The 21,439-nt window shown below is 36.8% G+C and overlaps 1 protein-coding gene across 6 annotated transcripts in view; it reads left to right on the top strand.

Moving 5' to 3' along the window:
• PLEKHA5 (pleckstrin homology domain containing A5) overlaps window positions 1-21,439 on the top strand; it is a 260,333-nt gene that overhangs the window by 201,452 nt on the left and 37,442 nt on the right. For 3 of the 6 annotated variants that reach the window (XM_018048414.1, XM_018048417.1, XM_018048415.1), the window contains 5 exons: window positions 12,728-12,808; window positions 18,069-18,104; window positions 18,629-18,691; window positions 19,889-19,969; window positions 20,105-20,254. In XM_018048414.1, coding sequence (XP_017903903.1) covers window positions 12,728-12,808; window positions 18,069-18,104; window positions 18,629-18,691; window positions 19,889-19,969; window positions 20,105-20,254 — 411 coding nt within the window. The remainder of the gene's footprint in view (window positions 1-12,727; window positions 12,809-18,068; window positions 18,105-18,628; window positions 18,692-19,888; window positions 19,970-20,104; window positions 20,255-21,439) is intronic. The other 3 variants (XM_018048419.1, XM_018048418.1, XM_018048416.1) reach the window with 2 other exon arrangements.

Below are 21,439 nucleotides of genomic sequence, written 5' to 3'. Positions count from 1 at the left end.
TTGACTTTGGGAATGTTTTGTTCCTTCAAAATAGTATTGTTTTGGAGACTTCCCTGGTGGTCCAGTGGCTAAGACTCCAGGCTCCCAATTCAGGGCATCCGGGTTCAGTCCCAGGTCAGGGAACAAGATCCCACATGCCACCCCTGAAGATCCCACATGCTGCAACTAAGACCCAGTGTACCAAGTTAGGGAAAAAAAAAAATCATTTTGTGGTATCATTTTGCAAAATGCTTTCAAGGAAGAGAAATATATGACCATTTCAAATATCTTTTCCACCATAAAACATGTTTACAAAATGTATTTTGAGTTCTCTTCATATTTCTAGTTTCCTGTGGATACCGGGAATAAAGATGGTGTCATCAGATAATAGTACATTGCTTAAAGGAACAGTATTTTTTTAAGTTATTAATCAAGAAAAACAAGCTGGTTCATGTTGGTATATGGCAGAAATCAGCACAATATTGTAAAACAATTATCCGCCAATTAAAAAACTTAAAAAAATATTATCCAAGGGAAGAAAAGGAAAACAGATTTAAGCCACTGAAGCAAAAATCAGATCTATAAAATGTATCCTGTAGCCAAAAGGATTTTTAAAAAAAATTCTTAAAAGGCCCATAGATGAAAAGGGATGACACTGTAATTTGTAAATTGTTTGGAAAAGTACAAATTTAGAAAATTCCAAACAATTTACGTTTATAATTTATGTAATTGTAGATTGTTTAGAAAGACATTAGCCTAGACCTTAAAAGTTTCCCCAGATATGTATCTCAAAATGGTGACTTAAAAAATTCAGCAGTTTAACTAAGGTTGTGAGTATAGAGATTGCCCCCCTTTTGTTCTGCTGGATTAGGGGTATTTTCATAATATGCCTCAATAAGTGGATCTTATTCCTGAAGCCAGTACTTAGGGTCAGTTTAAAAATGCTCTTTTTTTCCTTTTGGGGGAACGACAGATATGGCTCCTGTGTTAGTGTCCCAGTTTTCTTTCTCTTTTTCTTTCTTTCTTTTTTTTTTTAAAATCTATCTTTCTCCCTTAAAGAAAAAGAGGATAGATTATATCGTCTAGCTGCATCTTTTAAAGCACCATTGAATTTTTTCTGAATATATATAATAATAATACTTTGCCAAAGTTCTACCTTTAGAAACCACATATAGCATGAACCGTCTGTTCTGATTGCTTTAAAATTTCCAAAGTAATAGACCTCCATTCTTTGCCCCATTGGTTATAAAGAGACTTATTTACATTCTTCCATTTAAAAAGTCACTTCAGATTTTCCTGCTTCCTGTTAAACAATGAGCAGTTTCTATAGGTAGTCATACCCTTCAATCTCAGGTTCTGGGACTTTCAGTTGTGCCTAGAATGAGAGTGGAAGGCATTTACGTTGTCATTATCCAAATGACCTGTTTATAAAGGCCCCTGCAATCCTCACAGCTTCACCCCCGGGCATGTCAAATTCTTTAGCCTTTTATTTTTGCCACACATCTTAAGAGTTTATTGATCTAGACACAGGAGGACATTCTTGAGAGATGGATTCTTTGGTGATTAAGGCTATCAGGGTTTTGGGCTATTGTTAAGACAGAGTCGCAACTTAAAAAATTCTTTTTTCTAAAATGCCATTAAAAGCTCAGGAAAAGTCCATTTTCCATTTAAATGGAAAATGACTGCACAGAAATGGGTCTTCTCATTGGTCATCAATGAAGGACAAAAGCTCTGTAGGGCTGCTAGAAATCATCCAGACTGATTGCCCCACCCCGCCAAAAAAGGAGAAAGCTGTTAGTGCAGAATTCAAACTCAAGGAGCATCCGTTACTAGACAGAGCTTGAGCAAACGTTTTCCCTTCTGAGAATGAGATCCAAATTTAGGGGAAAATTATACTTAACTTTACCAGTCTAGAATTTCTAGGCTTATGCTGTCCAGTATAATAGCCACTAGCCCATATGTAGCTATTTAAATTGGAAAATTAAAATTCATCTCCTGCATCACACTAGCCACATTTCAAGGGCAGAAGAGCCACTGGTGTGTCATTTTGGACTGTACCAGTAGAGAGCATTTTTATCATCACAGAAAGTTCTGTTGGACAATGTTATTCTAGATGATTTATTATATAAACTTTTTTTTTAAAAAATAAGCATTTATTGCACCAGGTGTCAGGCTTGTAATTTGCCAGATGTGGTGGTGGTGTTTCTTCGTTTATTTGTCTACACCAAGTCTTAGCTGCAGCACGTAGGATCTTCGATCTTCTGTTTTCATTGCGGCATGCAGGATGTTTCAGTTGGTAAAGAACCCACCTGCCAGCGCAGGAGACGAAAGAGACACAGGTTTGATCCCTGTGTTGGGAAGATCTCCTGGAGTAGGAAATGGCAACCCACTTCAGTATTCTTGCCTGGAAAATTCCATGGACAGAGGAGCCTGGTGGGGGCTACAGTCCATGTAGTCGTGGAGAGTCAGACACAGCTGAGCTCACGCGCTGGCTGGCTGGCTGTAGGATCTAGTTCCCTGACCAGGGATTGAACCCAGGCCTCCTACGTTGGGCAGGCAGTCTTAGCCACTGAACCACCAGAGCAGTCCTATATAAACTTTTTAAAGAGCATTTAAGCCACGACTTAACCGCTTCTTATACATAAAGGGGGATTGGGAAGTTAATCTTCCCAAGGGCCAATTATATGAATGATTGTCCTGTCTTTGCTCACTGCTAGTCTTTCTCCTTCCTGACCCTCCCCCTAAAATTATTCAGGAGCATTTATCTTATGATTTACAGCATACTGATCCTTCTGCAATCCTAGCTGGGCTAGTTTCTGTAGCAATAGATATTTTTAAACAGATATTTGAAATTGCTAGGATAATAGAACAACAGGCGGTTGGAAATTGAATTCTTAGTAATACCCCCAGATCTCAGTGGATTCTGCTGAGCCCACTGATAATAAAGCAATTCAATTGATTTTTTAAGGGAGTGAAGTCTTTTAATGCTGTATTTCATACAAAAACAAGAATATTTTAGTCTCCATGCAATATACTTGTATATTAATTTGAAATTTTTCATCTTTTGATAATTGCACAGCTATCTTGACCAACATTTAGTACCAGCTTATCAGGACCTTGAAAAAATTCCTAATTGGTGATGGTTGAATTGGTTCTCAGTTACTTAAATTAGTGCTGGGGTGGGATTGTGGTTCTCATGCCTGATTTCCTGTCAGAACTACCACTGGATCTTTAGCAAGACAAAAACAAAAGTACAATTCACGAGGACTTCTGCACCCCAGCTGCCAGGTTGCCAGAGCCCCTCTCCCCAACTCTGCATGTTTTTAAAACCCCACCAGTGATTTATTTTTCCCCCTCAGTCAGGTTTGAGAACTGCTAAGATAATGACAAGAACACCAAAGAAAGAGGAGACATCTGGGTTTTTTCGAAACATAAACAGCATCTCAGTGCTTTCTGCCCTTTTCATGTATGGCACACAGGGAAAAGTGACAGCGGGGAGTTCCCTTGTGGTGCAGTGGCTAAGACTCCGTGCTCCCAACACAGGGGGCCTGGATTCCATCCCTGCTCAGGAACTAGATCCAAGAAAAGAATGACAGGATCTGTACACACCTTGATAGAAATTGGAGGCCATGCTTTGGGGGCATAGTAGGCCCTCTAAGGACTAAGGTGGCGTCTTGTCTCCACACACCTGGAACCCTTTCCCAGTCACAGGTGTCTGTTGGAAAGCTGCTCATGATCCTACCAGCCATCGCATAAGTTGCATAGAATTGTGTTGAGGAGGTAGATTCTTAACCACTGGACCACCAGGGAAGTCCCAGTGATGGGCTTTTAATCAAGCTATTTCCAACAGTAACATCAAAGAAGGCTCTGTATTCATACTTGCCCAAAATGCCTCAAACCTGAGAAAGAGACTAAAGTATCAAATTTTCTAGGTAGTTTTTATAATCATTTAGACTGACACATTTCAAGTAAAAATACGTGTTTTTCTTGTAAACAGACATATATTGGCACCACCTGTAAACAGACAGATACTGGTGCCACCATCTAAATCTATCCATTTAGATTTTTTTATTTATTGCTGAAGTGAGTTATGAAAATTGTGTAATGCCCGAATCCTGTGTTCTCGTTTTATAATAAACAATGGGCCTTTCATAATGCTTTATAATTTTGCAATTAACTGGAACCCAAACCTATATTACCTTTCACTTCAAAGAAGGAATTAAAGCAGGAAGCGAAGCATTTAACTGATTTCCAAGTAAATTATTAAGCATCCTCCACATACTAATTAGTCTTTCTCTTGCTCTGATTCCTTAAAACCAAAATACATCAGCTATTAGAAGCAGTTCCTTAACGCTGCCTAGGGTTCTTGTAGTAGTCAAGTCAGAAGAGAATTACTGGATAGTCCTTTTGTTTTTGTCTTTTAAGGAACTTAAGCATGAAATTCCAAGGTCTCATAGAGCATTATGGTTTTTGTTTTTAGGTCATCTTGCACTGCTTTAATTTGAAAGCTGTTTTATAAAGTTCACATCGCAAAAACTAAGTAGAGTGTGCTGTTTTAGTGTAAGTTATAGAAATGATCATTTTCTATGTATTAAAATGTAGGTATTTCATGACACAAACCAACCTATCTATGAAACAGACTCACAGACATAGAGAACAGACTGTGGTTGCTAAGGGGGAGAAGGGTGTCTGGAAGGGACGGATTGGAAGTTTGGGGTTAGCAGCTGCAAACTAGTATATATAGAATGGATAAGCAACAAAGTCCTACTGTGTGTAGCACAGGGAACCATTAATATATACAATATCCTGTGATAAACTATAACGGAAAAGAAAAAGAATGTATATATAACCAAATCACATTGCTCCACAGGAGAAACTAACACAACATTGTAAGTCAAGTATATTTCAATAAAATAGAGAGAGAGAGAGAGAGAGAGATGTTGACAGACAGATAGCTAGTTTTCAGAGGTGACTTAGTAAAAGAAACTACTAGCCTATCTCTAGGATTATTTGGAGCAAAAAAAGATCAAGTATTTCTAATTCAATGATGTGCAGAGAGTAAAAGTTCAGTCAGATTATTAAAATTGTTTCAGTTCAGTTCAGTTACTCAGTCATGTCCGACTCTTGCAACCCCATAGACTGCAGCACGCCAGGCTTCCCTGGTCCATCACCAACTCCCAGAGCTTGCTCAAAATCATGTCCATCAAGTTGATGATGCCATCCAACCATCTCATCCTCTGTTGTCCCCTTCTCCTCCTGCCTTCAATCTTTCCCAGCATCAGGATCTTTTCCAATAAGGTAGTTCTTCCTATCAGGTGGCCAAAGTATTGGAGCTTCAGCTTCAGCATCGGTCCTTCCAGTGAACATTAAGGACTGATTTCCTTTAGGACTGACTGGTTGGATCTCCTTGCAGTCCAAGGGACTCTGAAGAGTCTTCTCCAGCACCACAGTTCAAAAGCATCAAATCTTCGGTGCTCAGCTTTCTTTATGGTCCGATTCTCACATCCATACATGACTACTGGAAAAACAGTAGCTTTGACTAGAGGCACCTTTGTCGGCAAAGTAATGTCTGTGCTTTTTAACATGCTGTCTAGGTTGGTCATAGCTTTTCTTCAAGGAGCAAGCATCTTTTAATTTCATGGCTGCAATCACCATCTGCAGTGATTTTGGAGCCCAAAACAATAAAATCTGCCACTGTTTCCACTGTTTTCCCATCTATCTGCCACGAAGTGATGGGACCGGATGCCATGATCTTTGTTTTTTGAATGTTGAGTTTTAAGCCAGCTTTTTCACTCTCCTCTTTCATCTTCGTCAAGAGGCTCTTCAGTTCCTCTTCGCTTTCTGCTGTAAGGGTGATGTCATCTGCATTTCTGAGGTTATTGATATTTCTCCCAGCAATTTTGATTCCAGCTTGTGCTTCCTCCAGCCCAGCATTTTGCATGATGTACTCAGTATATAAATTAAATAAGCAGGTGACAATATACAGCCTTGACAGACTCCTTTGCAAATTTGGAACCAGTCTGTTGTTCCATGTCCGGTTTTAATTGTTCCTTTTTGATCTGCATACACATTTCTCAGGAGGCTGGTAAGGTGATCTGGTATTCCCATCTCTTTAAGAATTTTTCACAGTTTGTTGTGATCCACATAAACTCTTTGGCGTAGTCAGTAAAGCAAAAGTAAATGTTTTTCTGGAACTCTCTTGCTTTTTTGATGATCCAGCGGATGTTGCAATTTGATCTCTGATTCCTCTGCCATTTCTAAAACCAGCTTGAACATCTGGAAGTTTTCAGTTCACATACTGTTGAAGTGTCGCTTGGAGAATCTTGAGCATTACTTTGCTAGTGTGTGAGATGAGTGCAGTTGTGCAGTGGTTTGAGCATTTGTTGGCATTGCCTTTCTTTGGGATTGGAATGAAAACTGACCTTTTCCTGTCCTGTGGCCACTGCTGAGTTTTCCAAATTTGGTGGCATATTGAGTACAGCACTTTCACAGCATCATCTTTTAGGATTTGAAATAGCTCGGCTGGAATTCCATCACCTCAGCTAGCTTTGTTTGTAGTGATGCTTCCTAAGGCCCACTTGATTTCAGACTCCAGAATGTCTGGCTCTAGGTGAGTGATCACACCATCGAGGTTATCTGGGTCGTGAAGATCTTTTTTGTACAGTTCTTCTATGTATTCTTGCCATGTTTTCTTAGTATCTTCTGCTTCTGTTAGGTCCGTACCGTTTCCATCCTTTATTGTGCCCATCTTGGCATGAACATTGGTATCTCTAATTTTCTTGAAGAGATCTCTAGTCTTTCCCATTCTATTGTTTTCCTCTATTTCTTTGCGTTGATCATTGAGGAAGGCTTTCTTACCTCTCTTTGCTATTCTTTGGAACTCTGCATTCACATGGGTGTATCTTTCCTTTTCTCCTTTGTATTTGGCTTCTCTTCTTTTCTCAGCTATGTGTAATGCCTTCTCATAACCATTTTGCCTTTTTGCATTTCTTTTTCTTGGGGATGGTCTTGATAACTGTGTCCTGTACAATGCCACGAACCTACGTCTGTAGTTCTTCAGGCACTCTATCAGGTGTAATCACTTGAATCTGTTTGTCACTTCCACTGTATAATTGTAAGGGATTTGATTTAGGTCATACCTGAATGGTCTGGTTGTTTTCCCTACTATCTTCAACTTAAGTCTGAATTTGGAAATAAGGAGTTCATGATCTGAGCCACAGTTCATTCCCGGTCTTGTTTTTGCTGACTGTATAGAGCTTCTCCACCATCAGCTGCAAATAATAAAATCAATCTGAATTTGGAATTGACCATCTGGTGATGTCCATGTGTAGAGTTGTCTCTTGTGTATTGGGAGTGTTTGCTATGACCAATGCATTCTCTTGGCAAAACTCTGTTAGCCTTTGCCCTGCTTCATTTTGTACTCCAAGGTCAAACTTGCCTGCTACTCGTGTTATCTCTTGACTTCCTCCTTTTGCATTCTAGCCGCCTGTGATGAAAAGGACATCTTTTTTGGGTGTTTGTTAGTTCTAGAATGTCTTATAGGTCATCACAGAACCATTCAGCTTCAGCTTCTTCAGCATTAGTGGTTGGGGCTTGGACTTGGATTTCTGTGATATTGAATGGTTTGACTTGGAAAGGAACAGAGGTCATTCTGTAATTTTTGAGATTGCACCCAAGTACTGCATTTCAAACTCTTGTTGACTCTGAGGGCTACTCCATTTCTTCTAAGGGGTTCTTGCCCACAGTAGTAGATATAATGGTCATTTGAATAAATTCATCCATTCCAGTCCATTTTAGTTCATTAATTCCTAAAATGTCAGTGTTTGCTCTTGCCATCTTCTGTTTGACCACTTCGAATTTGCCTTGATTCATGGACCTGACATTCCAGGTTCCTATGCTATATTGTTCTTTATAACATTGGAGTTTACTTCTATCACCAGTCCTATCTACAGCTGGGTGGTGTTTTGCTTTAGCTCCGTCTCTTCATTCTTTCTGGAGTTATTTATCCACCCACAAAATATAGAACAGTTATACCAAAGAAATTCTCTCACTGTTAAAAAAGTTGTAGGACCCACAACAGATTTCCCAACCTGGGGATCTGGCAAAGGGACAGAGAACGCCTAGGGAGTTTGACTTTGGAAGCCAGTGGGATTTTATTATAGAACTTCCACAGGACTGGGGGAACAGACTCTTGGAGGGCACAAACAAAACCTTGTGCGCACCAGGAGCCAGGAGAAAGGAGCCGTGTCCCCACAAGAGACTGAGTCAGACTTGTCAGTGAAATTGCTTAATGGGGACCAAACTCCTGTTGTTGAGATCTTGAGTGTTGTGTTTAGCTGCCCTCAGCCATTGCATGCTGCACACAAGAGGGGTGGCGCCAGGTACAGGACCACTCCTCTGTGCCCTTCATCCCTAGAAGCCCACTGCCCAGGCATCCTAGCAGCCCTTGGTCAGGTGGGTGTGATGCCCAGGGGAATTCTGAAATGGTCCCCCTGCTGCTTCTTTCTGCAGATAGATTTCCCCATCTCTCCGACTTGAGTGAGATGAGATCCTCTAAGAGTATGTGAACTGAAGAACATTCACTGTGCTCAGATTACATTTGACTGACTTCAACACTTTGGGAAAGAACATTGTAGTTACTTTTCTGTCAAAAGGAATCTTGAGGCCAGACTGTCACCTTGATATTTTAATAATATTGTCCACATCAGAGATTTTCGAGGTATGTTATCATTATCTGGAAGTCAGGATCTCTGTTCTCTTCAAGCTCCTCACATGATTCTGGGTTCAGAACCACTGGTAGAAATAAACTTGAAGTTTGATTTGTGATGTAGCCTGTAATAAAAAGAAAAAAAAAATGATAGTTGTAGGTGTGTACAAATGCATTGTGGTAGCTTACTTTTTTTAGTTAATGTTTCTTCAGTCAATTTCTGATATGCATACAGATTCATAAGGCAGAATAAAGGTGGTAAGAACAGTTCTAGATCAGGGCCTTGCTGCACTAAAGGACTTCAGCAACCTTATACATGATATGAACACATGTGCTGAAGGTTTTTCTTAGCTTCTTGTGTCCCCAGGGGGTGTTTGGCAAAAGATACGGTTGTTCCATTAATTTAGTTTATTTGCGATTTATATATTTTTATCATTGACTCTCAAATAACATTGTTTTTTTTTTAATTAGAAAAGTAATATCTATACAATGGAGAAAATTGGGGAAATTCAGAGAAGTATAGAGAAAGAATAAATAATCATTCTGTCCTACAATTCAAAATAATAGCTGCTGACATTTTTCATTTCTTTACTGTACTAAATTGTCACTTTCCAAAGATGCCTTCTAAGTTTAATATTCTAGGATTTGATATATACATTTGAAATTTTTCATAATGAAAAGTAGTCAGCTTCAGAAGTTGGCTCTGTGACACTCTACACTTTGTAACTTTTCATGTTATTTTTTTCCCTGATAGCTCAGTTGGTAAAGAATCTGCCTGCAATGCAGGGAACCCCCTCGGTTGGGAAGACCTGCTGCAGAAGGGATAGGCTACCCACTCCAGTATTCTTGGGCTTCCCTTGTGGCTCAGCTGGTAAACAATCTGCCTGCAGTGCGGGAGACCTGGGTTTGATCCCTGGGTTGGGAAGGTCCCCTGGAGAAGGGAAAGGCTACCCACTGCAGTATTCTGGTCTGGAGCATTCCATGGACTGTAGAGTCCATGGGGTCGAAGAGTCAGACTCGACTGAGGGACTTTCACTTTGACTTTGTTAGAGAAAGACAAATACCATATGTTATCACTCATATATGGGATCTGAAAAGTGAATACAAACAAATGAATGTAACGAAACAGGAACAGACTGACAGATGTGGAGGACAAACTAGTGGTGACCAGGGGGAAAACGGGAGCGGGGAGGGGCCAGCTAGAGGTAGGGGATTAAGAAAGATGAACAACTGGGTATAAAATAAAGAAGCTACATGAATATTTTGTATAGCATAAGGAATGTAGCTCATTTTATAGTAACTTTAAATGGGGTATAACCTATAACAATACTGAATCACTGTATTGCACACCTGAAAATAATCTAGTATTATAAATCGACTATACTTCAGTTTTTAAGAAATAGTCACTTATTAAATGTTATTTTTGCTCTTTGTATTTTTAGTTTTTCTGTTCCTAAGTCAGTGTCTTCTCACAAGGTCCCCCCTCTTAGTGACTTAATAGTTAATGATCTTTGATAGGTAAATTAAATGGAGGCAGTTTTTAAATCGAAAATGTGGCTTCCCTCTATAGCATGCATGTTTACCTTCTCGAAGTATTCTGCTAAATAAATCAGGCTGGATTACTGTTCGGCTGAAACGATATTGTCCCTTTTTAAATACATTTTAAAAAGTAATTCCTAAAGGTCTAAAGTCTGAATACTAGTCACTGGTCTGTACCCTGCTGAAGCTCGACTTAAAGGTGAAAACCCACCATACTGACAAACCTAGCCATGTGACAAGGGCCTATTTGCAAGACTCCACAGGTAGTTGCATTTTTGACCTTGAGCGTCTTTTATGTTTGGAGACTATCCAACCTGCATGATTTCTTAAACATTCATGCTCTTGACCATCTTTCAAATCCCCAGGCCCTCTACCCGCTTCCTCCCAACCCCCAACCCCCTCACCTAATCTAACTTTGGTACTTTAATTACCAAGTACTTTTCTGTCTGATTTTCATGGCATGCTCTTGAAAAACAGCAAGTGTAGATGAGATTGCTTTGAAAATCAAAATGATATAATACTGAAAATGAAGAGAGTTAGGCTGCCTACATTATATGAAAGAAAGAAAGTGAAAGTCACTCAGTCGTGTCCAACTCTTTGCGACCCCGTGAACCCTATATAGTCCATGGAATTCTCCAGGCCAGAATACTGGAGTGGGTAGCCTTTCTGCTCCGGGGGATCTTCCCAACCAAGGGGTCAAACCCAGGTCTCCTGCATTGCAGGCGGATTCTTTATCAGCTGAGCCAGAAGGGAAGCCCACATTATACGAAGTATGTATCAGTGCAGTCAAATGATGAGGCCAAAACCAAAGGCAGTTACACTTTATTCCAAGATCAACATTTGATTGGGCTTCCCATGTGGCACTAGTGTTTAAGAACCTGCCTGACAAAGCAGGAGACATAAGAGATGCAGATTCAATGCCTGGGTCGGAAAGATCCCCTGGAGGAAGGCATGGCAAGTCACTCCAGGATTCTTGCCTGCAGAATCCCATGGACAGAGGGCTCAAAGAGGGCTGCAAAGAGTCAGATTTGACTGAAGCAACTTAGCACACACTCAACTCTTTGGTTAAGATAAAACGACAAGCATTCCTTTAAAACATAAACTTTAAAATATAAAGAGGTCTTAAATTTCTGTATAAAAGTTGTTTTCTACTAAAGAAAACTTTTTATCTATAATTGCCTACTTATAAGTTACTTCCCAACAGTAAAATTTTATCTTGTACTTCCTATTAACACAGTTCTTTCCTGTGTGCATGAGAGGTCACCTGTAAATGCCTTGGTCCCTTACTGGGTAATAGTGAGGGGAAGAGAGTTTGAATTCAACCAGCGTGTAGATTAGAGTTTTACTGACATACAGACGTTTGAGTTTAACTAATATTAAATGTTTAGATTTAAAAACAAATTACTTACCTAGAATAAAACTTTTTATAAGGAGATTAAACCAGTTACAGAAGGTTTCTCATTTGACAGCTAAAACAGAAATTACTGACTTGAAACATCGGTAACTAGACTGCAAATAAAATTGTCTAGGTGTATAGTTTTCCAGATTTAATTTTTGCTTATGCATTCAGTCTTAAGATTAGTAAACTTTTGCAGATTTTGTTAGGTCAGTGAAGTAGCATTTGTTAACCATGATAGAAATGCTTATTCTATAATATGGGAGATGAAAATTATATAAACTAAATGTCATGAATTGCAATTATGAACAGATTTGTCTGCTTACAAATAGTACAAATATGTTGGCCTTTTATTGTCTATACATAATGATAATTATCTTTTGAATGCTTTAACTTTTGAGTCCAGAGCCTGCTAAAACAAATATTTTTCTAGAGGCAGTAATTAAGTACAATATAGCTGGAAATGTGAAACATAATTTCAGTCTTTTAAAGAGCTGGGAGATTCACTGAGTCTTCGCTTATTTAATTTGAGTTTGCACAGCTTTGAAATCATTCTGCATATGGTGTTCTACTTTGAGATAATCTGAAGTAGAGTATATATAAGTGTCTATCAAGATTAATAATAAAGTGTGTGATTGTTTAAGTGAGAAGGTATTATTTGTTGAGAGCTAAGTTTTTCTGAATAACCTTATAAAGAACTGAATATCATTTTAAGCCTTTTTACTAAATAGCTAATTAAGTTATGCCATTTTTTTTTCCTTTTAAGTTTATAGGTGGTTGCCTTTTAGTTTATCCTTTGAATCTTGATGCTTTATCATCTGTTCTAGTGTATATAAGGATATTCATTAATTGACTATATTGGTTATGTTTATTAAATAAAGCCTTTACTGCAGTTAGTAAGCCCTTTATAATTTTGGCAGTATTTTACAGCTTTTAATACTTGTTTGAAATGGCTTATATTGATTCTGTACAACCTTGGGATAATATATAAACAACTGCACTCTTAGGAAGATATTAAAGTAGAGGCTATATTTACAGTGTCGTCTTTCAAATCTAGCTATGCTGTAAACTGATGTTTGCTGTATGCTCCTCCTGATTTGAAATAGATGAAAGAAAATGAACCTATTATCACCATGGTTCACACAATGATTGAGAACTCGGCGCTAAGACCCCAACTGTACCAGCAAGTAAGGTCTTGGACAGTGAATGATACTGCTTTATCATCTGCAAAACCCCTCAGTGACAGTTTTGGTTTCTCCTCAAAGTTACTCATAACATTAGTCTTTTTCTTATTCCATTTTTTGTTTCTGTCTCTTTGGAAAAAAAAATAAAAACAACAACCCAACTCATCCATGCTTTTCAAGACGCTGCAGTTCTTCGCATGGCTTTGCTGAACATTTTGCTGTTGAATATTAAGTGTGCCATTTTCTTGAAGTTTTTGTACAGAGTATTTGATTGAAATGTACTTGGAGGTCTGCAGTACATGTGTAAAAATTTTTTACTAACTTGCCATTAATTTTTGATTAAAGCATTGTAACTGATTTTTAGGGAAGACTTAAAAAGAATTTCTTTTTTCCTTTTCAGGGGCAAGCTCCCCAACCTCTCTCCCCTGCAGTGTTTTAGGAACAGTTTATATTTGTATGGAAGTTATTTAAGGCTTGTTTCTGTACTGTGGTAAGGTAAAAACTAAAGATGACCATTTCTTACCATACTGGGAGTGACTTCTCCCTGTATTCTTTTCACTCTTCTGTAGTCATCATGGTCTTCATATCTGACCCCATTCTCTTCCCTAACTCAAAATATGTGCCATGGCGTTGGCTGGCTTGAACTTAGGACCTCGGTAATCTGCAGATCTGCAAAAGAAGTCATGTTACGCATTCCTCTCCAGTATTTTTTTTTTCTTTTTTGTATTTCATGGTCTAAATGTTCTTAGCTGTGTGTTTTGCAACATCAGCTTAGCTTCTTCCACTTCAACACCCTTGAATTAACTGTGGCCTGTGACCTGTCACAATACTTTAAAAATCATACCGAGGAAGAAAATTAACTAACATGAAAAATGAATATACCTTTTAATTGAAATATGTAAAAGCACCTGGTAAAAAGAAGCACCTTGAACTTGCACTGGCTTTAAAGGTCTCCAATTTGCCTCAAGGCGCCTTGAGGTCTGTGTGATGGAACTTGTAACTGGGAGACTGAAGCAGTTGGCGGGAGGGTGACTCTTTATTTCTGAGCCCAGTTTTCAAAACATGTAGAGTATGTGATCGAGCATAGTTTTTAATTTGCAGCAAGGAGATAAACCATTAAATATTTAAAGTTAAACAGCTTTACTCTTCAAAAGAAAAAGGAATCTCCATTCTTAAAGTGATGAGATTATAGAACCTTGATACTTCATTGCAAAAAGGCACACTTTTTGAAATGAACCTTAGGGCTTGATCTGGAATTGATAACCTTTTCAGCATACAAAGCTGTCAGTTTCTAATTTTATAAAATGCTGACTGACATGAGACAGAAGGCCTTTTATTCTAACAGGTTGTGTTTTCGTTTTTCACATTTTGTATATTTCCAATAAGTAAGAGCTGAGATTTTCTGTTTGGTTTGATTTTTCTTTTTATATTGATGAGTAATCAAGGCTGATGGTGGAGAATTCATTGCTGATTGAAATAATTCAGCTGCACTAGAAGTTCTCCCTGGAGTTTTTCCAAAAACATGGAGGTTATCTGAGACTGGTCTTCCATAGCATCACTGACCTTGAATACTGAAAGAGTAATAGATTTATATACACATATTTCCACATACTGATTCTTGAAAGAAAAAAAAAAACAAAAACCTGAAATTGCACAGAACAGGAAGATCGGAAGGTCTAAGAGCAGCAGCCATGCCTGAGTTTGAAATATGGGCAGCCAGGTAATCAATATTAACTATCAGTGCTGTCCAATCTAGGGATTTTTTAGTTTCTAGAATTAACTTTGGTTAGTTCTAAAGTTCTTTTCTGTAACTAGCCAGTAGTAAAGTGATTGATTATTGGCAGAGCATCATTGGTAGATAAAAGTGACAGACACATTTCTTAAACTCTGTCTATATAGACTTCTATGAATTGAAATTACATCTTGTTTTTCTCCAGATTTTCCTTCTAGTGTTATTATTGAAAGAAAATCTTTATGAAAATTTTTGTTGTACACATGATGGTTTGCTTTTCTGGGATTGCGTTGCAATGCTGTCTTGATGGGTTCTTGAAATTTAGCTGAAAATGAAGTGGCAATACGGGCTTCCCAGATGGCACAGAGGTAAAGAATCCACGTGTCAGTGCAGGAGACACAAGAGACTTGGGTTTGATCCCTGGGTCAGGAAGATTCCCTAGAGAAGGAAACGGGAACCCACTCTAGTATTGCGTGGCAAATCCCATGGACAGAGGAGCCTTGCGAGCTACATTCTGCAGCTTCACAAGAGTTGGCACATGACACAACATAGCATAACAGTGTTTTATGACCAATTATTCTGAGTCATAGCCATTTCAGGTTTTCTCTCAGGAGACCCTCTGTGTTCCATTTTCCTAAAAGAAAGAGGACACCTGAGAAATTACCTAAGCAGTATTTTTTTTTTTTAATTTTTGGGGTCACCTTTCAGTATGCAAGATCTTAGTTCCCTGACATGGGATTGAATCCATACCCTCTACAGTGGAAGCATGGAGTCTTAACCACTGGATCACTAGGGAAGTCCCAGTAATTTTCTTAAAATTAGTCAAATAAAAAGAACCTAAAACTGAATCAAAGCAAATGTTAAGTGAGCATCAAGTTTAAAAATTCCTCTGGTTCTATTGATCATTCTATCTCCTTTCACAAGTACAATTTGTACTAGAATTTTTATAGCATAATTAATATCAGTGAAATTAATCACATGATAATTGTTTTAAAAGATACAGGTTGATTAGCAAATATGCATGCATAGCCCTAAGAGCATTTTTGAGTTTTTGTAGGACATGTCTAATTTTATCGAAATATTTCCCCTTGGATCTGTTTTTGTCCTTTATGTATATATTCATATGCTTCAAAAGATATATATATACACACATATATATATTTCACATACTTAAAAGGGATACTGTAGAAGGTTCAGTTTTAATTGGCAGAAGTGATTTTGTTTAACTTAATGCCAAACCAGTTTTTAAAAAGATTATGATACTATACTATGAAAAAGTTATGAATTTCTAAATGTAATGCATATCCTTATATAATCAGTAAAGTCCATATAATATGCTTCTCAAACTGAATTAATTACTTAAGTAACCCCTGTCACTTAACTTTTCTAGTGTTGCAGAGGTACCTCAAACAATGGTATTCAAACTCAGAACTTTCTTGCTAAAGATGTGTTTGAAAAATGATAAAAAATATTGCCATGAAACATTATTTCATGTAGAACTTGAGTTAATCAGAGTATTCATGAAGTTAATGTTTCTTATTACTAGGATTTTGATATGGAGAACAAAATAGTAAACTTCTTTGATTCTAGATGGAAATTTTTAAAAATAAATTGTATTCTAGAATTCCATGGTGGTCCAGTGGTTAGGACTCAGCAGTTTCACTGCCATGACTCAGTTTCAGCCCCTGGTTGGGAAACTAAGATCCCTCAAGCCTTGTGGTGTGGCCAAATTTAAAAAAAAAATTTTTTTTCAAGTTAAAAAAAAAATTTTTTTCAAATTAAAAAAATTTGTAAATAAATAAATTCATCTTTTCTTAAAATCATCAGTAATTAAAATCAGTAATAGGAAATGGACGATGCTTAAAAGTTAATTTTTTAGTTAATCTACTGTACTCCAGTTAAAAAAAAAAAGTTAATTGTTTAAAGAACCATCTTGTTTTCTTATGCTTTTCTTTTCTTCTGACAGGCAAAAGAAATGCATATTGGAAGATTAATTATTTTAAGATTTTATTAGTTGATATCCAGTTATCTTTATTGAATAAGTTGATAAAAGGTTTAGATAAATCTTCGTTGGTACCAAAAACACAGGTACAACAAAATAAATCTAATTTGTGTGTATTATTATTTCTATGGTTTTCAGGAAATAGCATTCTAAAATTATAAGTACACAATATACATCTTTCCTTTTTATAATTTGCCAACTCATATGAAAATGCAGTGAGATTCTGTAAATAAAAATGTTATACCATTATCCAAAATATTTGTTATAAATTACTGAGCTTTTGTTTTTTAAATACTTGGCTTTTTCTCTCTTGACTTGGGATATAAGGTGCAAATCACATTTTAATCTAGATGTAGCACTATTTATGCCCAAATTATACATTCCATGGTTTAGTAAAGCTGTTTGGCGTTTAAATATTAAATAAGCAAAGTCTTTGTAGACATTTAGCAGCTAAAGGCTTTACATCTTTTATGTTTTATAAATGAGAAATACTGATTTTGGCATTTCTGACTTTTTTTGGTCATGGATGAAAGCATTTTAAAACTTATTTTTCACTACTTTCTTTAGATAGAAGTATAAACTCTTCTTGGATCTAGGTGCTTTTATTTAGAATGACAGTCGACACTTTGCAGGACATATTCAGTGGCCTTTGTTTTAAAATAGTGCATAAATATTCTGGCTTTTGTCATTCAATTCATTTTTCATGTGATGTTCTTTTCTATGAAAGTTCTATGGTTTAATAATCACTGTGCATACCCCTTAAGTAGTCACAGAATCATTTGCATGAGGTACGTGAAAGCAATGTCTTGAAGTGAAACATGGAAACCAGGATTGATTATTGTATGTTTGGAATGCTTATTACCTTTTCTAATCTTCTGATTTCCACATTCCTAGATCCATTTAGTTATCTATTGTTTAAATAGTGCCTTCTTGAGATATACCTGTTAAGCAGTTTTTTTCAGAGAAGGCATATATAGTTGTAACTTTTATATTCTTACGCATTTGTAGTGAAATTTAATTTTCCAATCTAGAATGTAGTTGGGATACATTATTCCTGTCCCCATTTTGAGAAAAAGTATACCACTTTGTGAACATGCATTGAGCCCCAATTACATTTTCCTGCTATGTTTTTCTTACACTGTCTGCTGCTGCTACTGCTAAGTCACTTCAGTCGTGTCCGACTCTGTGCGACCCCATAGACGGCAGTCAGTCAGTTTTGCCTGCAGAGGCACTATGATATAATCCATGGTATAACTGACTGGAATGGCTTATTGAAATCTTGGTTAGCACAGTCAGAAATAAGGATTGGCTTGACCAAAAGATATTTGGAAGAAGCTGAAAATAGGATGTTTGAATACAATGAGTAGAAATTCATTACAATATAATAAAACAGATGGTGTCAATGAACACATCCTTACTTTTTATGAAATTTGGCCGTCCATATTTATACTGTAGACTTTCAGTTTTAAGAGATTCTGAGTGCTTTTCCTCTTTTCAATTAAACCCATCCTTTTCCTCCATTCTTTTAGTTCTTAAGACAGAGGAACAAGATAAGTCTATACTGTGTATGTGTGTTTATATATTACGTATATGTATACAATGTGTTCTAGGTTTTGTTAATAAAATTGTACAAAGATGTGTTGGCATCTGAATGTACACATACACAGTTGTGTGGTTATGTGTATACTGTTGAAAGCACGGTTTTTGACTGCTGAAATAATGCCTGATTCGAGATTTGATTCAGTACAGCTGCTCTGATTGTATTTGTCAATTTTTTTCATTAAAATAATGTGTGTCTCGCAAATGGAAAACATAAGGTGCTGCATAATTTTATTTGACCAGCTTCTTATTTTGTCTGACAAGCTCAAGTTAACATCATTCTTACGTATCTTGCATATTGATTGTATTGATGTTCAGTAATTTTCTATTTTTGTAATGATCTGTGTTTGAACTAAACTTTTTAAAAGTATAGAATCATTAAAAACCCCATTTCTGTTGTTGTTATATGAATTAAAATGTTAACTATAGACTAAGTAAATGTATATTGTTAATCACTTTTAAAGATGCTGTGTGACATTTTCCCTTATAGCTGTCACAGGATGAATGCAGAGGCACGTTATACAAATACAGACCCGAAGAAGTAGATATCGATGTAAGTATTAGCAAGCAGGGTATTATCAGTGCTCTGCCAAAACGCTGGAAATAAGCGTGACAAAAAAGATTTCCTCTTCCTGTTCTGCCCTCCAAAATGACATCCAATAAATAACGTTTTCTTCTTTTGCACTTAGATTCAATTAAATCCTCACTCCCTGACTTGTCCTCTTCCCACCCCACCCCCATAGTTAGCAGCTGAACAAACTTAGAATCATTTAAATGAAAGTGAAGAGTATTTCTGATATAAAATTATGAAGGATTAGAGACAAAGTAAAACTTTGTCATCTGGAGAAAGTGTCAACCTCTAGAAATTCTGTCACTGGATCCTTTTGTTACTGCTGTTAATCGTGTTTTACATCACTAACGTCCTTATTTATATCTCATTCTTCCCTCATTTCTGCTGGTTTTATTCCACTGAGCTGTACCTCCTTCTCATTTCAATGCATCCCATCTGATGTGGCTTGAGTTGTGTTGTCTAACAAAGATAAGATGGTTACTTTAATAGATAAATGACAAGGAAAGAATCTCAAATTTCTTGCTTTCTTGTGTCATTATGCAGTAACACTTGGGATATATTTACTGTTTGTTCCGGGTTTTTATTTTCAGATATGTGATGAACTGGTTTATTGCAGGACCGAAGTCTTATTAAAGTGCTCTCTCATGTTTTTATAATTAAAAAAGTGAGGTATTATCAAGAATTTAAAACATTGAAATTGTTGAAAGTTATTTTTCTCCATTAGCAATGTTTTTACATGTATTATTATAGTTAGAGGCAATTTTTTCCGAAGAACATAAAAGCATACTTTAAAAAATATAAAAAGAGAATCCAGTCTGTGTTTTAATTAAGGATTGCATAAGTTACTTAAACTCTCCAGCAGTTTGTAGAGAAAATATCTTAACCCCATTAAAATGATTTGCTGAAGTCATAGGAGACTGCCTGGTTACTAAGAGTATTTTGAATTGTGTAAGTTAAATAGTATGGTGGAAAATGCTTTTTTACTTTATATGCATTTTTTAAAGCGTCCTATCTCTGTATTCTATATTTTAATTTTTATTTTATTGATTGAAATGAAGATTGACCTGATTAGCTATTCCTTGGCTGTTTTAAATGTGAGGGGTTTTTTTTGTTATACCTAAATCCAATTACAGGAAAAATTAAAAACTGCTCACAAAAGACATCTTCTCTGTAACCTAGGCCAAGCTAAGCCGACTGTGTGAGCAAGATAAAGTGGTACACGCTCTGGAGGAGAAACTTCAGCAGCTCCACAAGGAGAAAGTAGGACAATTATGTTTATTATCTACAACTGATGTTACTTTATATGATGATTATCAGGACACTGATAACTGAAGTAGAAAAGAATTAATTCGATGATGCAGAACATTAAGTGTAATCATTTTTTTATTATAATAGTACACGCTTGAGCAAGCTTTGCTGTCAGCCAGCCAAGAGATAGAAATGAATGCAGATAACCCAGCAGCCATTCAGACCGTGGTGCTTCAGAGGGACGATTTACAAAACGGACTCCTCAGCACATGTCGTGAACTCTCTCGAGCCACTGCAGTAAGTAGCAGGGTTTCCTTCCTAGTAAACACCAGAATGGTATGCTGTTCTTTTTTTATTATTATTATTTAATTTATATCATTTTAATTGGGCTTTCTGTAGGATTTTTCTTTATTAGTACAAAATTTTAATTTGTTGCTCTTAATTAAGACTAACAAAAATAAAAGGTGGTCTTTGTTTTTTTAATTAGTGGACCTTGTGTTCTTTGTGAAATAGTTTTACAGGGAATGTCAACACACCTGTTTATATATTATGAAGATGAAAAGTTCTTTATAACATTAAAAGTTGTTGCTGTTAGGAAAATAAATGTCACGTTAGAATAATTTTTGGAAGGTGATAATTGGATTCATTGAACCAGCCGTTTCAATTAAAGGCTCCCGAGAAATGCTTTTAAGAAGCCGCCAGCATTACCATTTTACAGCTGCAGTGTGATCTAAGGTTAGATGATAGTTTTGAGTAAGAAATATAATTAGCAGAACCTTTAACCCGTAGTCCAGTTACTTTATAATAAAGAGTCTCCTGGGATTACCAAATCTAAAAGTCTTACTTAAGAGTTTATAAATTGAGTGTTTTATGAGTTTAAAGAGTCTGCTTTAGATCCTATGACGTACTCATTTCTAAACATAGTAAGAGCACCTGCCCAGGCAGCCCTTTGAAAGGGAAAAAAGCCATCTGTTACAGAAAACTGCAAACACACCCTTGTGTGTTCCTTCCGTGGGCTGTTTAGGGAGCAGCTACCTTTGAAGAAAGTCCTCAGACAGTATAACTTAACGAAGAGAGGTCTTTCCTAGCTGGGAAGCTACCAGACTCTCAACATGGCATCCATTCTAAACACTAAATTCACTTTCCAAACACAAACTACTTTTAAAGGAATATACCATGGTTTTATATAAATCATAACTTGGTTTTTGTGACTCTTAAGTACTTTATATTTTATATACCTATTATTCCTGCCTGTCAGTGCAGGAGATACAGATTTGATCCCTGGGTTAGGAATATTCCCTCCCTGGAGTAGGAAATGGCAACCCACTCCAGTATTCTTGCCTGGAGAATCCCATGGAGAGAGGAGCCTGGTAGGTGAAGATCCATAGAGTCACACAGAGTCAGACACAACTGAAGCGTTTTACCATTCTTTAAAACAAACAAACAAAAATACTGATACTTCCATTATCTCATCTGAGTTTC

This window comes from Capra hircus, chromosome 5, assembly GCF_001704415.2.
Source record: "Capra hircus breed San Clemente chromosome 5, ASM170441v1, whole genome shotgun sequence".
Taxonomy (NCBI): Eukaryota; Metazoa; Chordata; class Mammalia; order Artiodactyla; family Bovidae; genus Capra; species Capra hircus.
Note: the sequence above shows the minus strand (reverse complement) of the source record. Positions and strands in the feature narration are given on the sequence as shown.